The sequence below is a fragment of the Protopterus annectens genome, chromosome 6.part0 (genome assembly GCF_019279795.1).
Source record: "Protopterus annectens isolate FY-2018-M chromosome 6.part0, PAN1.0, whole genome shotgun sequence".
Lineage (NCBI taxonomy): Eukaryota > Metazoa > Chordata > Ceratodontiformes > Protopteridae > Protopterus > Protopterus annectens.
The window spans coordinates 1,107,486,663-1,107,508,462 of NC_056737.1; the positions used below are offsets into that span (position 1 = coordinate 1,107,486,663).

At 40.4% G+C, this 21,800-nt stretch overlaps 1 protein-coding gene across 3 annotated transcripts in view; it reads left to right on the top strand.

Annotated features, from left to right (window-relative positions):
* The window catches only part of COQ6 (coenzyme Q6, monooxygenase), a 340,661-nt gene that overhangs the window by 52,446 nt on the left and 266,415 nt on the right, over positions 1-21,800 (top strand). For all 3 annotated transcript variants that reach the window (XM_044074721.1, XM_044074722.1, XM_044074723.1), the window contains exon 2: positions 15,712-15,846. In XM_044074721.1, coding sequence (XP_043930656.1) covers positions 15,712-15,846 — 135 coding nt within the window. The remainder of the gene's footprint in view (positions 1-15,711; positions 15,847-21,800) is intronic.

Consider the following 21,800-nt stretch of genomic DNA (forward strand, 5'->3'; position numbering starts at 1 on the left):
TGTGATTTGGGCAGATACCATGCTGTGTAGGGGTAAGCAGAATTTCTAGGAGGAGGTGATTGAGGAGCTGTTTGTGGATGCACTTTTTGAGAATATTTGACAGGGAGATAGAATGGCAATGGGTCTGAAATTTGAGGGGTCAGTTGAGTCGCCACCTTTATGTAGGGGTATGACATAAATTTTCTTCCAGATTTCAGGTACAGTGTTTTCTTGCACTGATCTCTTGATTAAGATGGAGATGGGGTGGGAGATAGAATTGACAGCAAATTTTAGGAATTGAGGAGGTGGGTTATCGGCTGATGGAGTGCATGTTTTACGTTTGCTAAGGAGTGACGATACAAGTTGTGGGGATGGGTTTGAGAGAGAAGGGGGCTGGGTGGGTTGATGGAGGAGTGGAGTTAGGTGATGGTGTCATTTTTGGTTAGATTGCAAATAGAGTCAGTGAGGAAGGAATTAAGAAAGGTCGCAGCATCAGTGGGAGAGCTGTTAGGGCATGGATTAGGTGATGAGGGGCTACCAGGATGTAATAGTTTATTTACTGTTTGCCAGAATTTTTGGGGGTTGAAATGAGGATTATGTAGAGGTGTTTGGAAATAGTTTTTCTTGTCAAGGGTGACCTTTTTTAGTTAAGTTACAAAGCTGTTTGTAGGACTGAAACTCAGTGGAAGTATTAGAGTTTTTCCATTTTTTCTGTGCACTGCCTCTTTTATGCAGATGTGTATGAGTGGCCTGTGTTAGCCAAGGGGCATATTGGGTTTTGATTCTTATTTTCCTGATGGGGGCCAGGGAGTTGTGTGTTTCTAGAAAGATCTAGAAAGATGTTGTTAAATGCCAGGACAGCTTCCTCCAGGGGAAGGTCATAAAGGAAGGACCAGTTAATTGTAGAGAGTGAGTGGTTGAAAGCATTTATATTAAAGTTTGAGAGCTTACGGCAGACTTTGTATTGCTGGGATTTGTGCAGTAAGGGGTGAGTGTCAAAATATGAAGGTGGGATTGTGGTCACTTAGGGTATCCAGTAGGGTGAAGGGGTTGTGGTAGGAGTTAGGGTTGGAGGTAAGGACCCAATCAAGTGTGGAGCCAGAGTTGGTGTGTTTATTTAGACGAGTGGGGGCAGAGATTAGCTGAAAGAAGCCAGAGAGATTAATGGAGGTGTTAGGGGAATCAGTATCAAGGGTGTTTCAGTAGATGTTAAAGTCACCCAGGATAACAGTTTCATATGAGACGTCTAAGAGATCCAGGAGAGAAAGCACTCTAAGATAGGGATGGTGTTTTGGGGGTGGGATATAGATGGAGGCAGTTGCTAGTTTCTTGTGATTATTCAGTTTACAGGTGAATATGAGAACTTCAGCTGGGTGGAAGTTTGGAAGAGTGATTGGTAGAGGATGGGGGGATAGCTGATTAGAGTATTGAATTTCAACCCCACCACCTTTTTTCTTAAGTCTATCTTGCTGGAAGATGTTGTAGCCTGGGGGAAGAAATTCTGAGTCAGATTTGTAAGGCTTAAGCCAGGTTTCAGAGAAGATGAGAATGTCTGGTGTGTAGGAAGACCCAGACATGGAATGGGGTGAGATTGTTATTCATGATACTCTGAATGTTCAAAGATAGAAAAGATAGGTTTTTAATGGAAGAGGATGGTAGGGTCTGCAAGAAAGTACTGGAAGTGGAGTTTAGGGGGTGTGAGGGATGAGCACAGAGAGAGAAGCTGTGGTTAGGTCCTGGGTTGGGATGTGTATCACCTGATATTACTAAATTTAAAATGAGTATTTTGAGAGAATTAAAGTGGTTGTATTGGAGGTAGGTTTTTAGTTTAGTTTTAAGAGGGAGTGTGTTTTTTTTTAATATCTTGATTCTTTACAAGGTAGTGTCAGAATGATGAAAAAGTGACGGGATTATAGGGAAAGAGTAGGTGGCAGAGATTTTGGTTTGGGGGTAGGTTATAGTAAGTGTAGGGTGTCTGTATGTGAGGGTGCATTGATATGAAGTAGCGAGGGAGGTAAGGATTAGAATGGATGAGAGAAGGAGAATGACTAGAATTAGAATATTTAAGATTTGGAAGAAACATATTTTGGCAGTCTGGAAGTAAAGTAGGTTGTTGGAATATTACCCGTATGTTAACAGGTGGGGGGACTGTGCAAAGGGATTTATTATGATAGGATGATTAAAGTACAGAGGATGTGAAGTTTGATTGGAGGGCTGGGAAGAGGTTTGGTGGGAAAGGGGGTGTAGTTATTGAAGACATGATTATGTGTAGTATATGCAGGGGTGAGTGGGAAATGGGGTAGGGGAGTGGAGTGAGCCTGAGTGTAGCAAGGGTGAATGGAGCGGGTTGACCCAGGTCTCAACAGACTGGAAGGTGAATCAGTGAAACCATACGTATCTTTACAGGGAAAAGTGATAGGTTTTCTTTGTCAAGGAATAAACTCAGATATGGTGATAGTGGAATGAGGGATCAAGTTATGGAGAAGAAAAATAGACTACAGAATCCGGAACAAAAAAAAGGTGCCAGCTAGGATAGCATACGAATGGAGCAAAGCATCGTGGGAGATGGCATCTGAACAGAGTTAAGGGGGATAGGGAAGAAGAATAATAAAAACTAACAGTAAAACAGGGATAAATGACACTCCAGAGAACATGAACCATCAGGTTAAATACTCAGTGAGGCTGCAGCAAATCTATGTAAGATGCTGGTTATAGGGTCAGTTAAATAGTGGGTGAAAAGTACTAAGCTATATAAGGGTACATTTTTTCTTAACTCCACCTTTAGAGTGCCCTCTTGCTTCATCCTGAAGTGAATGAGCACCCATTTTCCATATTTACTAATGACATTATATCCACTCTCCACCCAGTTTTGTTTGGACAGTGAGTGACTTGGGACTGAGTTTTGCTAATTTCCGTCTTGGTGGTTGTTCCTCGTGAGAGGAAGAATAGTACTCCTGTCTGCGTGAAATGGCTGTTGTTTTTCCTGAGTTTGTCTAGATAATTGGTTCTCTCTTGTTTTCTTGTTGCTGACTTGCAATTTTCTCCTTTAGGTGGATGTTTACCTAATTTATAAGGAGTTTGGTTGCACAGGCTGGTGCTTGACAGTGCAGAGTTTTGGTCTAATCAGCTTGTTGGAATCCTGCTGCACTAATTGAATTTTATTTATATATCACCTGTGTTTCCTTGGTTTGAATCTGCTGCACTAATTGTATTGTATCTGGTATTGTTTCATCTGGGTTTGGATGACATAGTAGTTGAGTGACTTGTGTGTGGCTGTCACTGATTTTGGGCCTGGTAGTTATGGTTGCTGTTCCAGGTAAGAGGAGGAATGGCTCTGACCCTGCCTGCATGCCTGCTTGAATCTGTTACTGATTGGATCTTTTCCCATTTTCACAAATGTTTGTCTGGTGTATAGGGAGCTTAACTTTATAGGGCAATGCTTTGTAGGCAGAGTTGTGCTGTATTGAACTTGTTGGAGTTTTGCTGCCCCATATGGATTTGGGTTGCATAATACCCTTGTTTCACCTGGATGCAGACCTCCTGCATTTTTACACAGCAGTGTGCACCAAGTTGCATTTTATTTCTATAGCACCAGAGTAATTTCATACCTTTTGGTTTGGAATTATTTTGTATGACTATAGTTTTCTGCTTTTCCTGCTGTTTTTCTGAGATCCTTCAAATTTCAAACTGAATTTTGTGATCTGGTTCATTTGCTTAATTGTAGAACAGTTCTTTGTGACAGTTCACCAGTTAGGTAGTCACAGATATATTGTCATGTATTTGTTGTCTGTCAGCATGGGCCTGAAGTTTGTCCTGTTACCTTTTGGTAGCCTGCTTACTCTAAGCATTTGTAACAACTGCTTCTTGCTTACTAAAAAAAAAAAACTTGTTTTGTCATTCACTGGTACTGTTTGAGTACCATCTGACTTTACTCACTCCAGCATAACTTCAGTTGCACTTCATCCACTGCTAATGTGAGTTACCATGGCTTTACGCCTTCTCGCCTAAAGATTCCTGAAGCTGTAACTACACATGGTAATGCTATAGATGACATTATAGTTAGGCACAAGGGTGTGTAGAGACTTGTCACATTCGTCTATCTTTCTGGCACCAAGATTTGGGATGTGACCAGAGCCCTTGGGTCCATTCATCAAAGGTATGACTAAGCTCTTATTACAGCTCATGTTGGGATGAATGATCTTAGATGCCCTACTCTCAGTGAGATGCAGAGATGTAGTTGAGCTCTATATGCATGTGTTCAAGACATGTAAAACATTTGTCTTGAGCAGTATCTTGCTTTCAAGAATGATGCCACGATTTCAAAAAAATAATTTATTTCAACAATAAGTGGTGTAAGTCTGGGGAGATCCAGTCTCTGTGTATGCATGCATGTGAGTGTTTGACTGCATTTGAGGTAGTGAGTGAGAGGCAAGCTTTCTTTGCCAAAGATAGTCCTCCCCTCTCTCCTCAGGGCTTCTGCATATTGGTCAGGCTCTTTTCTCTTCCTTCAGTACCCCCTTTTTAAGCATAGCTCATTTGTTAGGACACTCTGGCACTGCTCATTGCTTGGAGCCTGAACAATAAATTGCCTAATTTGCAGGCCTTTCTGACACTTGAGGCAATGTTGTTACAAAAATGTAGTTTCAGTGTTTTGAACTCAGTCTGTAATGGACAGCCTATCACTCTTTTAGACCATCTGCAGGTGGCAGAGGAGTTTATTTTTATCTGCTGCATGTCACCTTCTGAATTTGAGCTCCTTATCATTTTGATTATATTTCATAAAATCAGTTACCACATAGTTGGCAACTATAGATCCCCTTTATTGTTGCCAGAGGACCACAGTCGGTGGCTTTACAAACTGGATTTAATATCTGTTAACTTCAGTACTCTAATTTTAGGCTGCTTTAATTGCATATCCACCCATCAGCTGTGAGTCTTACATAACTACCAGTAAATATTAGTGTCATTTTCTATGTTTTATTCATATCAGCTGCCTAGATCACAAATTGGCCATGTTTCTACAAGGAGAAGAACGCTTCACCTTGTCCTTATGAATGCTTCTTTTTCCTGCGCATTTACTGATGTTATCTCCCTCCTTGAGCAACTCTGACCACCAGACTGTCAACCTTATGCCTTAAAGTTAGTACAGAGTCGCTTACAGATTCAGCTACATTCAGAGACTGCTCCAAATTCAACTTTATATCCCTATCTGAAGGTGTTACGGATTTCAAAAATGCTTAGTCTCTGTTGACTCAATTTCTGAAGCCAACACACTTATCCATGATTTTACAGACATGTCAACCAACTTCTAGGCAATTCAGAGTGTATTAGGCATAAGTGTGGTGGGATATTCAGGGAGTAAACCCCAATGGTGGACCTGTTGGATAAAGAATCTCTGTAATAGGAGGAGAAATTTTGTTTGGTCAGTATGACAAATTTCCACTGTCATTCACAAGGTGTATAATCAGGTCTGCAATGATCTTAAATGCATTGTTAGGAAGAGTAAAGCTAACTAGAAATTGAAGGTAGCTAAAATGGATAATCACAAAGCTTTGTTCACCCATATTAGAAGTAATGTCCAATGCTGCCCTTAGCTCAACTTGAACAACACTACCTGTTGTCATAACAAAGCAATCCAAATGTGCTGACTGACAAATGTAGCTCAGAAGTTTCCCCCTCCATCACAGTGTCTCCTACCTTGACATTTGACCCTGCCCCTCCCATTATTGTCATACATCAGATTCTAGAAGCAGTTATCAAAATTAAAAATAATGGCTGTATGACCCTGGACACTGTATACCAGGTGACCTTGATGTTGGCATGAAGAACTTTTGTTTCTGAACTTCCCCACAGAGTATATGCCTGAGCGCTGGGGAGCAGCAGTAGTGATGACACTACATATGGACTGCATTTTAACTGACCCTATAAATTGTCACATTAGTTTAATTACAATTTGTAAAATCATAGAGCAGATCTTGGTTAATTTCTTTAACAATGAAATTGGTAACTTACAGGTACTTAATCCTAGTTGGTACAGTTTGGTGAATGGTAGGTCTTGACTGCTTAACTTGGTTGAGTTTTTTTTGGGGGGCATTGAGACCGATGCCATTTTGGGGGATCATTCTGTCCATGCTGCTCGTTTCGACCATGCTAAGGCATTTGATACAGTCACCCATGCAACCATTGTTGAAAACATAAACTTCCTTACTTAAGTATAAACCCCTGTATTACTCAGTGGATTGCTAACTGACTCTCTGATTGTACACAGGGGTGAAAGCTGATGATAACTTCTCATGTAATAGATTCATTGAATGGTGTCATTCAAGGCTTTGTGCTGAGTCCACTTGTCTTTGGCACATGCTTCCTTGATGTGAAGACAAATGTCCAAGGTTTGTGATCGACGGAGTTTTAGGATGACTGCAAACTGGGTGCTATTATTAATTCTTCCAAAAGTCATATATTCTCCAAGGAGAGCTGGATAATCAAGTGTCAGCACTCTGACCATGGTCTTAGACTTAAATGTAAGTGTAGTCACATTTGTCAAACAAGTCCGTTTCCCATGAATTATTACACAGATGGTTCCCCACTTTAGGTCCACGTACTAGCTAGAAATCCAGACACTTTTCACTGACAATGATCTGTGCTTTGATCATCCAGAATCAGTTGACCTTTTTTTAATTGCACTTTTATTTGACAAAGGTATTGATTTAAAATCTGAAGAAGTCTTGTGTACCCAAATCCCTCTGTCATTAGGCCAAATAACACTGCATTTGGTATGTATCTTATCAAATGCAACCTGGCTTGAAAGACTTCAGCATTTCATTACCAAACATTTCAAAGGGCTAGTCTCTCTTGGCTACTCAGGTAGTTTGAAAAGCTTTTTTTTCCATTTCTTACAGACTCTTACATAGGGATCTCTCTTTTGAGCTATGAAATACCATGTTTTACTAGATCTCCATCTCAGATTAGGTTCATAGGTAAGTACTAGGCTATCTGCTCATGGGCATTTATAAGCCTAGCCACAGAGTGATGGCTTTCGCCTCCCCATTAGATTAGTAACCTGGGCCTCTGTCAACAGGGCTCCTGAAGTGATCCCAGGGTAAAACTTACGATTACCCATCCACTCATCAAGATTTCTCTTGAAAAGCGTCCGATACACATTTAATGTTAGCAATACTTGCTCCAAAATTGCTAAGATACAAGACAACATAACAAATACGTGATCTCTTTATGTAAGTAATTTCTGTGGTTGTGTCTGTAATTTATTTTCCTTTTTTCTGTTTTTAAGGGACAATACAGATTTATTGAATAGATGGGGAGAAATTATAAAATATTTTGAGCTTAACTATATAGTAAGAATTGAAAATTCAAGTTTGCAACATGTGAACATTTTCTGAAAAATAGTTATTAATACTGTATAAGGTAGAAATACTTTTATGATTATACTAGCATTCTGTGTATGTACATTGCACAGTTTGTATTACTTGGAATTGAGGTATGTTTCTCTTGCAATAAAAACACTATCATTGTTTAAAAAAAATGGTAATATTAGTAGGACTTCTTGAAGGGATAAGTTAATTACTCAAGGATTCCTTCCCTTGCACGTTAAATGGTCCCCTTTAAGCTAAGTCTTGAAGATCGGGTGGGTTGACAGTTTTGCCCCGGTGTTTAGTAGTATGGCTGTTATCACCCTACCCGTGATACTTCCTGTGGTGCATGGCTTGGTCATATATGGTGGTTCACGCTGCCTGACTAGTGTGAACTTGTGAACGACACCTCTGTATACCAGTGACATTGTGCACACTTCTAGCTCTTTTACATCCCATATTAAAGGCCATTAACAGAAAGATTTAAACTTCCCCTTCGTTAATTCATAAACATCTAGTTTTTCCTTAAATGTTATTAACTGCCTGTGTGATATTTGGAACTCCACCTAAAATATTTCTGATGCAAACAACCATTAAATAAGACATGGTCAAAAGTGCAAATACCTGGCCTAAACTTGGATCCTAATTTCGCTTGTAAACTACACACTAAACTACTTATTGATAAGGTAAAAACGCAGCTTAAAGGTTGCCACACAATCTCAAGCCACGTTACCATGCAATATGGATACATCCTAGACTTTAATGTCCTTTTTCTGTGGAGAATGTGTCGTCCTAATTGTAGCAGTCAACTTCTCCTAAAACATGTACACCCTAGAAATGGGTAGTTACTGGATCTGCACGTTTATTAAGCCTGCACCAAGATTTGAACATTATTGTTCAACCTGAAAACTACCAACTGGCTACCACTCCCAGCATGAGCCACATGAGCCACTTTACTTCTTTCTACCACTCTTAACCATTAGGTCTCTGTATGACAGTGCCCCTCACCGTGACACATGCTATCAATTAGATTCTCCCTATATTACCTTAGAAGAGAAAATTATATGGTTCTTACCCTCCAAAACGTCATTTCAGTTTGACTGTACATGAGAAAAACTTTCCCAAATGATTCCAGCTGACTGGAACCACCTACATTTAAACATTAAGGGTAAAACAGAACGCATCCTATTCAGAACCAAAAACTACTGGATCTCCTAAAGCAGGCATACAGCTGCATGGCTTTATAGATGAGGACTAAATTCCTTAGAGCCATCCACAACATTACCAAATTCCTCTAGCTCAGAAACCGTGTCTGACTTCAGTTCTGTATAAAGCACTATGCTTAATTTATTAGTAATATTTTAACTATATAAATAAACTGCATATGTGCACATAGCTTAGTCTGTATAATCTCATTCTTGATTGTTATGATTGTCAGTTAACCATTAAATGTGTTTTCTATGATGCTGTTCCTCTGCTAGTCAAAAATCAGTTGTTAATATGTGATCTGTTGCTCTGTCATCCATATGTTCACTTGTACATTTGTGATATTCTACACTTAGGTTGTTGGTACCTTGCACAGAGGTAAGTTTGTTTGCCTGTGCTGTCAGTGACCTGAGTTTGGGAAAAGGTTTAGGTTGGTGGTGGGGTCAGAAAGAAGAAAACCTTGACAATCTACTTTTGTATCTCTTCCATAAAAACTCTGTGGATGGTTTGGATGACTATCCGTAGATCATCATGAGTTGTCATTTACTCAGCGCCATTACACACAGGCTAGAGCACGCATGCAGAAACACACACACACATACATTTTTTCTTGTATATACTTGCTTTAGTACCAGTGTCATGATGAGAGGTCTATGGACCAGTCCACCTACCCAGTTAATATAGGTAGTTAAAAAAAAGTAAAAAAGAATGAAGCTGATAGGACAGAGCTTCATGGCTATGGGTGGCATGCTGTACCTCCCCAGCATTCTATTTCCAGAAGGCAGAAGAGGAGCAAGTGCTGAATTTGTGCATTTCACAGCCTCAACAGCAGTAGGGCACTGCCAATAGGCAGTTGCCTCTGTCAACCACCAGCAATGTCATGGACACATAAGCCATGGTACCTAATGACCTCCAGGAGGGCATGTTTAGCACTGGAGTGAATTGCAGCAGTGCTGACTCATTGCCAGAAGGTAGTCAAGGATTTCCTTCCATATTTCAGTGTGGAGAAAGAGCTCCGGGATCTTTTAGGTCAGAAAGGTAATCTCCAAGGGAGATTAGCTTTAGCATGTTCCCTTGAGGGTAGTCATCTTGCAGTATTACCTAGGGAGTCAGTTCAGGATGTTACTGAAGATGACGTCTTTTTTTTTTTTTTTCCCTTGGTTCCACTTGGGACATAATTCAGCTGGCCCTGTTGCCAGTGTCCTATGTCAATGCTGAGTCTACCAACCCATCTCCTACCCCACCCCCAAACTAACTCCAGTTTTTGCTGGTGCCAGTCACGGATCATAAGGGTATCCTGGGAGCTTGGCCGTCTCTGCATCCGTACTGTTTTTTTTTCTTTATATGTCTTACCGACTCTGTGCTCCACCTCTCACACTCATCGACTACATCTGAGGACATCTGTTGTCTTTGGATTACACCTCACTGACGACCGGCCTCCCACCCAGTACAAGCATGCCCATCCCTCCCTGCTGTACTGTCAATCACCCGAACCACTTATCAAACCCAGGTTTTCTGGGCCATAGTTAGGACTTTACTGCTCTTTGCCACAGTAGCGGCCTAAAACAGATATCATCTTATCAGATATGAAAAATAAAGGCACTTAATATAATGATTCTGTAAGAAAAAACACTTCTTGTAGCTGTCCGTCCCGTATCCCTCTCTTTATTTAATTATTTTTACTTTCCTCTACCTTTTCCTACCTGGTTTCCACAGTTTTTACAGTGACTGCATATGATAGGCAGGGGGAGGGCGCGTCAACAGCCTGGGATTTTTTTTTTCTCATCGCCCAAGTGGTCCTAATGCCTGTTGATAAATCCTAGCGGATACCAGTGATGTCTGGTGCGGTTACCAGTGATGTCTGGTGTGTCATTCTGCTTGCAGTTCTGTTATTGTGGAAGTAACCATAACATTTGTTTATACTATGATGTTGGATGCCAAGTGTGAGACATTTATGAAGGTAATGGCTAGGGAGAGGCTAGTGTAGTATAGTAAGAGGTAGGAAGGGATCATTTCTGGAAAAAAAAGCATGGAATATTAAAAGCAGAGAGAGAAAAGGGGAGGAGAAGACATATATGTGGGACAGGATTTAAATGAATATGAATCTCTGCTGGGGGAAACAACATGTATAACTGAAGACAAAAAACGGAGGTAAGGTTTGTGAGACAACTGATTGAAGAAAGGAACATTTTTGGCCTTTGAGGAAATTAAGTAGAGACTTGGGTTGGAGAGGGAAGACTTCTGGCAACATATGCTATTTAGGAAGGCACAGGACAGAAGGAGGAAGACAAAGTGAAGGAGACAGCAGAGAGCAAAGTATGGGAAATAACACATTAGATGGGATGGGGTGTTAATGGGAATAATCTTTAGGGTGATAATAACAGGGCAGTCTGGATGTGAAAAAGATCTGAACGGTTTGGGTTGAGGAAATCCCACAGCAGCTACAGCTGCAAAGTAAGAGATGGTATGGGAAAGGATGAGCCAACTAAAATGTTTAGAGACAGTCTATGGAAGACACATAATGCATTGGTAGTACTATGGAGGATGTGTGATTACTGCATTGGTGGTGCTTTGGAAGATGTGATTACTGCATTGGTGGTACTATGGAAGACACATGATTACTGCATTGGTGGTACTATGGAAGACGTGATTACTGCACTGGTGGTACTGTGGAAGACATGCGATTATTGCATTGGTGGTACTGTGGAAGACATGATTACTGCATTGGTGGTACTATGGAAGACATGATTACTGCATTGGTGGTACTGTGGAAGACGTGAGTACTGTATTGGTGATACTATGGAAGATGTGATTACTGCATTGGTGGTACTGTGGAAGACATGCGATTATTGCATTGGTGGTACTGTGGAAGACGTGATTACTGCATTGGTAGTACTATGGAAGATGTGATTACTGCATTGGTGGTACTGTGGAAGACGTGATTACTGCATTGGTGGTACTGTGGAAGACATGCAATTATTGCATTGGTGGTACTGTGGAAGACATGCAATTATTGCATTGGTACTGTGGAAGGCATGTGATTACTGCATTGGTGGTACTATGGAAGACATACAATTACTGCATTGGTGGTATAGGGTATATAAAGGAATAGAGAATAAAACCTATTGGGATGGGTAGTGTTGAAGGTGTGGTAGCAAGAATACAAGGTTGTTTCATCTGAATTTTGAGTGAAGGATGTGGTACCCAAAAGAGAGGAAGTGTAAGAGAAGCAGTATATGGTGTGATTATTTAGAAAAAGGACGAGGGAAAGGGAAAGAAAGAGGAGAGGAATAGGGTGATTGACTGGAAATGGATTGATTAATTTTACAGAGTGCCAGACACCTGTAAATACCTTTGCATCAGTCCTGTAGCTGACCAAGCAGTGGTTCTGTAGATGCAGCTATGGGGGGTCTAAACTGTCTGCTGGCCTGAATGTATTACCCTGTGCTAAGGAAAGTAGGTTGATGAACCTCTGTAGCAAGGTTTGCATGTCTTAAACTATGAACTTTGACACTGAACTGCCACACCTACATGGTAACATATCAGATGTATATAGTTATTTGTTTGTTTATTTTTTTGTTAACCAGGTAAACAAACTGGTTCTAAACAGGATCAGTACTGTGTAGGCATGCTTGATGTAAGAATGCGACACTGTATGATTTCAAGGGTCTCCTTTAGATGTCACAATAAGGAAGAACTCTTTTATTTGGGCTCCCTTCCCATGAGACATTTAAAAAAGAGGAAAAGATGAAGAAAATTGAATCTATTAATCATCTTTTTTATTATTCTTAAATTCTCAAATGCAGCAGGAACTATCCTGCAAAGCAGTGTATGTTAATGTTGAAAGCAGTTTAAGGCAGACTAGTTGAAACAGAAGGTCTTCAAAAAGAGACCAACCTTATTCCTAATTGAAGCTTCCATTTTTATGCTCCATTTCCCGTGATGGTCATTCAATGGACAGTTTGAGTCCAGTGGTCCCAGTATCTTAAGTCGCTGTCCAATCCACTTTGAATTTTTAGTGGTTGTTGAGTGCCCCTGCAGTGGTAATTAGACAGCTCCAACCTCCAGTCAGAAGTCCATTTTCATCTCCAGACTCTCAAAACATGAGAAGAGAGTGCAGGATATGTGGTCGCCTCAGAAGTTTCACTTGCACACTAACATCATGGAAATTTTGGCATTTTTGTTGACCCTTTTGGTTTTTCAAGACAGTCTGCCTCAAGGAGTTATTTTCCTTCAATCAGACAGTATGGCATTTATCTCATGTATCAGTAAACCAAAAAGAATACATTCCTACCATGTATAGAGAGGCTGTAAGAGTGTGTCAGTGAGCCCTCAAGTCTTGCTGTCTTTTAGTAATAGTCCATATCCTTAGAGAGGGCGTTTCTTTACCAGGCAGACACTGCATTCTGATACCTTACAAATACTTATTCAGTATTACAAGTGTCCAGGCTTCTTTTTCCTGCCTTCCCCGGGAAGGTCAGAGATGCTGTAGTACACAAATGGCCAAATGGACTCCTTTATGATGTTTTCCCCCTATTTATTCTAATCCTGTAACTCATCCAGAAAGCTAGACTTCTCTGAGCAATGTCATTCTTGCTTAGACAAAGCATGATTTCGTTTTTTGAGAAACCTCTTTTCATTTGAAAGCCCACCATCTGTATCCATTAATGACATCATCATCATTTAGTTAAGGCACATCCAGGTCTTCACACCCGCAAACTGACAGCCTGACGTTTCGGTGCCAATGATAGCTAAAGATCCTTTCTTCTCTGAGCGGGTGGTCTCTGTCATTTTCTCCTCTTACAGGCCTTCTCAATAGACTTACCAGGATAAATCTACCTGCATTTCTATCTGGTTCAGTACTTTACTGTATTTTTAATCTTGTATTATGTATGTAAAATCTTGCATTCTTTTCTGCATTCACTTCAACATTAAGGTCCATTCCGCAGCATCCTCTAGCTTTTCTTCATGTCTGGTCTTCTCCGGCATTTTTTAGTCTGTAAAGCTCTTATGAGGCTCCTTCTACCTACTCCTACCATATGAGATTATGTCCCTCCTTGGGGCATTCATTTTATGATTGAAAACCATACTGTTCTGTTTGAACCCACTGTGACTGTGGCTCTGAAGTTTCTATCCTAGAAAATTCCTTCCTGCTAGCTATCACTTCAGCCAAGAGGATATGTGAGTTGCAGGCTCTTTCTCTCAAACCTTCTTACTTAAATTTCCACAAAGAAATGACAAAACTTGGAACAAATCTGTCCTTCATGGCAAAAGTTTCCATATGATCAAATTTGAATCGGTCAGTAAATCTGCCTGTTTTTTTTCCCCTTGTATATTCTAACTATAATGAATACCGTGTTCATTTGGAGGTCCACAGACAACGTAAATTTTGGATGTAGAGAACCAAATATTTCTGCAGAGATGACAAGATACTTGTCATCTTTGTTAAGTTAACCAATTGCATTGAATAAAAATAATTGTCATTATTTGTGTCTGTGAGGCTGATCTGTTACAGCATGGCTCTTTGAAAGCCCCTACTGTACTGTCCACTATCAGTGCTACTAATCTTTGGATTCCAGTTGAGGCCAGGTTTACCAGCCACCCCATATACTAGTGAGTGCTGTTGCATCCACAGAAAGAGGGTGAATCAGAGAGTTGCCACTGCTGCTTGCAGACATTGTTTTACTTGTACTGAAGGTGTCTTCCCCTTGCATGCCAGCAGTGCTATTTGATAGATCATTGCATGCCATGAGATATGGTCTAGGGGTCTTGCCTCCCCCTCCTTAGTGACAACACTTCCCATATATTTCATCCCGCTTTTCCAAGCTGCTGTTCTATGCCGTGGTCCCCAGTGGAATTACAGAAAGTAGCCTGCCCATACCAACACATCAGCCTGATCCTCCCAACAAAGGCAAGGACTTGCCATTTTTCTCTCTACTGCCCTGACAGCTCCAGCAGGTGCCTGAGCTGCTCATTGAACAAGCCGTATGAGTTATAGTCGGGGCTTTATCCCTGTATTCCAGCAGTGCTGGCTTAGATAACCGCATCAAAGTCTGTTGCGGCAGACATGGAATGCCTCTTCCTGCAGCTCCTAAAGGTGATTCCATCAGAACAGTAGTGCATCTTCTGCCATGATGCCACTATCAGTTGCATTTGTGCAGACACAACTTGATCTTCCCCAGTCATGTTTGTGAGACACTCCAAGCTGTATAGTATTTCTATATTCAGGACTTCCTTCAGGGCTACTGTTGTCTGTGATGGTAGCCATTCAAGAGGATTAGCAAAGTATTCTTTTTTATCCGATAAGAAATGTATGTACTTATGGTAACAATAGCTCTGTAAAGGTCCATCTTTATACACACACACACACACACACACACACACACACACACACACACACACACACACACACACCTGCTTCATGCTTATCTTGCCTTTTGTTTTTCCTTCTTCCTTCACCACTATAACTGAAGACCTGGAGAGAGATCAGTGATGCATGATGGGAAGGGAGGTTTCCAAGCATTTGCTGAGTGGCCCTAATGTCTGTGACATCATTCCTAAGGATTACTGAAGAAGGACCTCTTTGCAGGTCTCTCATTATAATAAGTAACTCATTTTTTCCTCCATTTCCCCTTGTTTATCTAACCATTGTCTCCACTTCATCTTCCTCCACCCTCTTCCTGTCTCTGTCCTGCTTCCCCCGATTATCTTACTGCGTGAATTCCTCCCTCCTCCTGTCTCACCGGCTCACTGATCCTAACTGCACCCCTGTTCTTTATTTCACTTGCATTTGTAGCTCTCCCTTCTTTTTTTCTTCACTTCTGTAATGTCTGTATTGTTGCAGTAGAGTTTGTTTTCTTTGTACCATCCAGTTTTTTCATAGTTTTTCTCTACTCTGCTTATAGTGCATTTTTCTTTATAAGGGTTTAGCTCCACAACTGTGATATTGTATAACCTCAGAATTGCATGTAAAATGGGATACCAGAAGACGTATCATTATTTGTCTTTCAAACATAACCCTGTCTTGATAATTCAGCTTAATGTATGTTTTTTTCTTTATAGTTTTTGCCCTGTTCCCCCTTGAACTTATCAGTCAATAAAAAGGCAAATAATTAAAAATTCTCTTTTTTACGTTTTTTTTTTTTTTTTTTTTTTTTAGGTTATGATCCCAACTTTTGTGGAAAAAAGATCCTCCTGCTGGAAGCTGGCCATAAAAAAAATTTGGACATAATGCCTGATACTTACAATAACCGTGTGAGCTCTCTTACCCCTGGATCTGCAACTCTTCTCAGCAGTAAGTTACTGAGCATGCATGTGTTTTGTCAGTCACACCGTAGCATACTGTAGTACGTACATTGCACTTAGATGGTGTAGTGGATATTATGCTATTAATCCGAAAATCATTTCGCTTGCTCACTGTGTGGTCATTGGCTTGGTTCACCACCATGTGTAATTGATGCCCTATACTGTGATATTTTTCCATATGACTTTTGGTTCCATTTGCCAAATTATTAACAGAAATATGTTGTATAAATCTAGCTGCCTCATATCCTCTAAGTTACAGCATTTAGTGAGAAGCTAATCACTCTCTCCAGAAGAACTACAACAGCACTGCGTGAGGAGACTTTGATGGCATCTTTGGAAGGAAGACTATAATATGGTTCATTTATTAACCTAACACTTTTGACGTTGACTAGTAAGTATTCTTATTTATTTTATTTTATTTCATTTTGCATTTGTTTACTGAGAAAGTCTGACTGGAACAAGGTCCATTTACAGCGGAGGCCCGGGGAGAAAAGCTCCACATCAAACATGTACAGTGGTAAATATACAATCAAAAAGATATATAATACAATAGTTTGTTCCAAGCAAGCTTAATTTACACATAGTAAACACTGGATGGCAGTATCTGGGAGAAAAAAAAACTCCACATTAACTGATGCAATCAGAGAGACATCACACAAGACATAATAATTTACACATAGTAGGCCCTGTATGGGAGTATTTGAGTACTGTATAATAGAGATAGTAAGCAGTAAGGCGAGGAAGGCAGCAAGACTTGCAAGAGAGCAGGAAAGCATTTATGTGACACAAGGACAGAGCCAGGATTGCAAGAGGTGTGACTTAAGTGACTTTTTTGAACAGTGAGGTAGATGGTGCTGAAGAGATATTTTGGGGGAGGTTATTCCATTCCCTAGCGATGGTATGAGAGAAAAGAGCTTTCCCTGCAGTATTATTGGCTTTGGATATGCAGAGCAGGGTTTTGTTGGATGAGCGTAGAGGACAGTTTGCTGAATATTGGTTTAGTAGTTGGTTTAGGGCTGGAGTTTTCTGGGGATTCTTTAGTATGTTGAATGTGAGCACTAGTTGGTGGTAACTAATTGAGGGAGTTCTAATCACTGTAGCTCCTTTAGGGTTTTGTAGTTTAAAACTGTGAGTCAGATATGGTGGTTCCTGGAACAGGTGTACTTAGACTGTTTTTAGGGAGCTGTGTCAGAATCATGACAACAAAACTGTCTGCATTGAAGTTTCTTTAGAACTGACAAAATATTTTTTCTGCAATCATCTTAACATTTCAAAAAGGGGGGGGGGTCAGCCGTCTGTAGAGGTTTGATTCTCAATAAAGAAGAAAGGTGGGTTGAAGAAATATGCAAGGGAATTAAGGGGCTGCTTTATTAATTTATTACCATGTATTCCAAAATAAATTATACTTGGAGCAAAAAAACTGCAGCAAGTCACTTCCTTTGTTAATGGATGCTGGTCAGCTTTGCACAACATCTTATTCCAAGAATAGTACATTTTTGAAATCAATTGTTTATGTATGTATGTATTTATTTATTTATGTAGTTTATTGTGATCAGTACACCACCCCGCTAAACAGACCACTTTCGGGTACCTACAAAATCCAAGCACTCATAAACTCTTTTTAGGAGTAACTCACAAACTATTTGACTTGAGAACTGAAACTGAGGGAACCAGACACAGGGCACCCAGTCAGACCTCATTAACAGCTCATAGCTTTACCCTCCTCTGATGTGCTATTAGATGCTTTCTGTCTGTTCTTAAAAGTTTGCTAGAAAGAAACAATTCAAGTAATCGCTGTAATTGTGTAGCCATGAAAGATAAAAGGTTGGTCTCCAGTGCCCTAGGAGAACAGGAGAGCTCTGAATGGGGAGTATATCTCAAAACCAGTGGTGAAGCAAAAAAAAATGTAAATGAAGTAAAATTAGATGCTGATCAGTAATTAATAAAGGGAGTGGGGCACAGAGAGCACACTAGGTAAGTGACTGAAAAAATAGTGCGAGTTGTGGTTACTTGCTAGGTACAGGTCACATAATACAGAAGGAGGGATGAACAACTTCAGCTTTGAACACTCGTGTGCTTCTAGGGAATATAGCAGGATAATGCAACTAAAATGGGCGTCCAGACGTGGCCCGTCAAAATTTGTTGGAAAATTTCAGGAGTCACACAACACTTCAGGAGGAGCACGTAAAGTCGACCCCGTTCCTTGCTGAGTCACTATTTATTTATTTATTTTACATTTGTTTACCGGGCTAGTCCAACTGGATACAAATCCTTTTTCAGCAGAGGCCCGGGGAGAAAAGCTCCACAGTGATCAACATACATTTAGAATTCATAGTAAATTACAGTTTTGTAGGAGAACAAAAAACATGTGAGGCCAAAGTATACATACAATTGAATTGGCTAATTAGAAAAGAAAGCAAATAATAGAAAAGATAGTTAATTATGACAGAGTCAGTAGTATATAGGAAAGGGAATAGGTTAGTGGTCAGCAAGAAGGAAGGCAGTGATCAAAAGACTTAGTCTGGTTTAGTGCATGGACATAACCAATGAGAGCTAAGGAAAAGTTTAAGGTTAGTTTTGAATTGGTTGAGAGGTAGCTAGTCTTAGGTTATTAGGAGAATTCCATTGTTTTCCTATTGAATTGGCATAGAGAGCATCACCCCCTGAATTATTAGATTTAGTTGTTTGTACCATGAGACTATTAGAGGAACGAAGACTAGTTAGATTGGAATAAGGGGTTAAAAGTTTGGCCAATGAGGGTTTTTCTGGTTCATTGATAATTTTAAATGCTTCATTAAGTTGGTTAAACTTAAGAAGATTTGGGAGTTCTAACCAGCCAAGTTTTCTTAGGTTAAGGCAATGGTGTATGGTTCACCAGTTCTGAATCTGGCAATGTGGTTGTAAGCAACAGAGAGTTTGTTAAGCTCAGTTTTTGAGGAAGGAAAATACTGGAGAGGCATAAAGTAGGGTGGAGAGAAGGTGAGTGCGATAGTTAGTTTAGTATGGGGCATAAGAAAGTTCTTAATTCTGTACAAGGAACCAAGTTTCTTGTTAACTGTTTTATAGTTTGGCTGATGTGGGTAGCAAATTTGAGTTTATGGTCGATTGTGACACCTAGTAATTTGGTGTTGGTGACAGGCTCAATGATGGTCCCATTAGTGGACTGAGCGTGGAAGGTCATATTGTTAGGGAGTGGAGGTATAGCCCTAAAGAAGAGGCTAAAGTGGGGAATTAGTAGTAGGTTAGTTTTTTGGGTTTCACGATAAGTTTCCGTTTAGTAAACCATTTTCCACTTCAGTAAAGCAGTGTTGGGTGGTTTTCTGGAGGTTATTGAAGAGGGTCAGAGCAATTCAGCGTGGAGTCATCTGCATATTGAATGCAGGTGGCTTTAGGAATGACTGTGTGGAGGTCGTTTATGAATACAGAGAAAAGAAGGGGCCAAGTATGGAACCTTGGGGAACTCCTATTTTATTAGGTAGTAAGTGGGATAGTTTACTTTGCCACTGGACAGCCTGTTGTCTACCAGAGAGGTAAGCATTAAACCAGTTTAGGGCTGGATTATCAAGGTGAAGGTTATCAAGGGTTTGTAGTAAGAGTTGATGATTGACCATGTCAAAGGCTTTTGACAGGTCAAGAATAGAGCAGAAGTAATTTGTTTGTTACGGTTGCTGTTGATTGTGTCAACAAAGGATAGGAGAGCTGTGGTAGTACTATGATGAGGGCGGAAACCATGCTGGGTTTTGGACAAAAGATTATTTAGCGTGAGATAATGTAGGAGTTGTTTGTGAGCACATCTTTCCATTAATTTTGCAATAGGTGACAGTATTGCTATCGGACGATAGTTAGAGGTTTCTGTGGATGAACCCCTTGTGAAGAGGGATGACATGGGAAATTTTCCAAAGAGAGGATTGTGCCTTCAGTAATAGTCCTGTTAATTAAGATAGAAATGGGGTAGGCTATAACATCTGATGCTATTTGTAGGTATTCAGGTGGGAGTCGATCAGCCGATAGAGTGGATGGTTTGAGTTTTTTCAATAGGGTTCTGATATAGGAGGTGGGTATAGGTTGGAGGTTAAAGGAAGGTGGGTCTTTGGCAGTAGAAGTAGTAATGGAGGGGGAAGAAGAAGGTAGCTGACTGGCTAGTGACTGGATGGTCTCAGTGAAAAAAGTGTTGAAAGTGTTGGCTATTTCTACAGGATCTTTACCAATAAGTTTCTCTGGGGTCGGGGTAGAGGACTTACCAGAATAAAGGAGTTTATTGAAACCTGCCCAGAACTTCTAGGTATCAGAGCAGAGAAACCAAAAAAGCACTTACAGTGATTCACTCTGTTTTTAGTGTGAGCTCTGCAGTCTGGTTCTTTGATGTTTCCAGTCATGGTTGTATTTGATTTTGTTTTAAGAATAGGACTGAGGGAGTAAGAAGTATTTTTTCCACTAAAGCCTGTGTTACTGAAATTTGCTATTTTTAGCAGCAGGGTTGTTGATGGAGAACAAGCATGCTTTTGCTTGCCTTTGGTATTGCCCTTTCTCCACAGGTGAGCAACTGTGAAATTAGCATATTTAAGTAAGAGGTGTGATTGAATGACTCGCCCACCTCTTTTTTCCTGTTACTTTCAGTGTTAATGAAGTTTGGTACGTGTTTTAGGTAGACTGGTTTGTGGTTCCATTGTTATTATTGCAGCCAGTGTTATTTCCTTCATCATTCTGTCTTGGAGCAAATGTCAGGCGTTGTATCGCATAAGACTACAGGACATTTTCCTGTATTGCATAAGACTACACAGCATTTACCTTCTTTGTGATGTTTAAGGGATGCGTTTTAAGTTTTAATGTACTACTGCATCATTTATGCAGTTATCCAGTATGGATGTACCATAGACAGAATGGTAGGGGATGACATGTTTTCCTTCACATAAAAAATATACTTGAATGTTACAATTTGCTTGGCAGTCCTATACAGCTGTGTATCCAATGAAGCAGCTGCCTCCAGTTTAGATGGGTTTCTTTTGAGAGTGTTTAAGGTATTGAACCTACAGAAAAGGCCAAATTCACCTTAATCAGTTTGGGGTCAGCTCAAGAACTGGCTAGTGTTAGGGGACCTTCCTAAACAGGGACAGAGAAGCCAGCTTGGAGCAGCAGATGCATTCATTTTACCTGCTGTTGTCTGGAAGCTGTTGCAGTCTTTACATCAGAGTAAATGATTTTTTTGGGGAGCATACTTTCTCTAAGATAGTGAACTGCACATTTCTGTAATAGGGAGGTTGTGCTAGACAAAGGTAATAGACTGTTTGGCTGTCTAGCAGACTACGTGGATAAAAGTAATGCTCCTAGATGTTCTGTGTTTTGATTTTTCCTAAGGTTTGACATTGTAGGTAGCACCAGTGCTTAAGCCTGGGGGCAGTGACTGGGCTAGGAATATAGTCAGATGTCTAGCACTCTGTTGTAAAGACAGGATAACTGTGAGTAATTGTAAACGATGGTAAATCACAGAAGAAAAGTTTCACAAGTGTCCTGCATTGAGACCTTGTTATGGATCTCTTCCATACAGTGTCATGCCTCTTGTTGGTCTTTTCTTGCTGTATGGTTGCTGCTAGTACTATAAATTGGCAGTTTAAAAGAAAACTTGGTCTTCCAGTTAATCTTGTCAGACAGATGTTCTTTGTGTTTCACTGTTGCAGTCATTACATTTGGGAAATCTGCTGGCAGGTTGCCCTCAGTTGGCCTGAATTCCAAAGTCTTGGGTCCTGCGTTGGTTGCTGTCTTCTCTTCCATGACGTCAGGGGTATAAAACATGCAGCCGATGCCATTTTCTTTAGTCTTTCTTGCTGCGCGGTGCCCAAAGCAGAAGCATTTCGCAAGTGCCGGTCGGCCGACTACTGAAATATTCGAGTTTGAGTTTCAGAACCGAAGTCTTCACTAAAGCTAAGTACCCCGTTGCGGAAACCT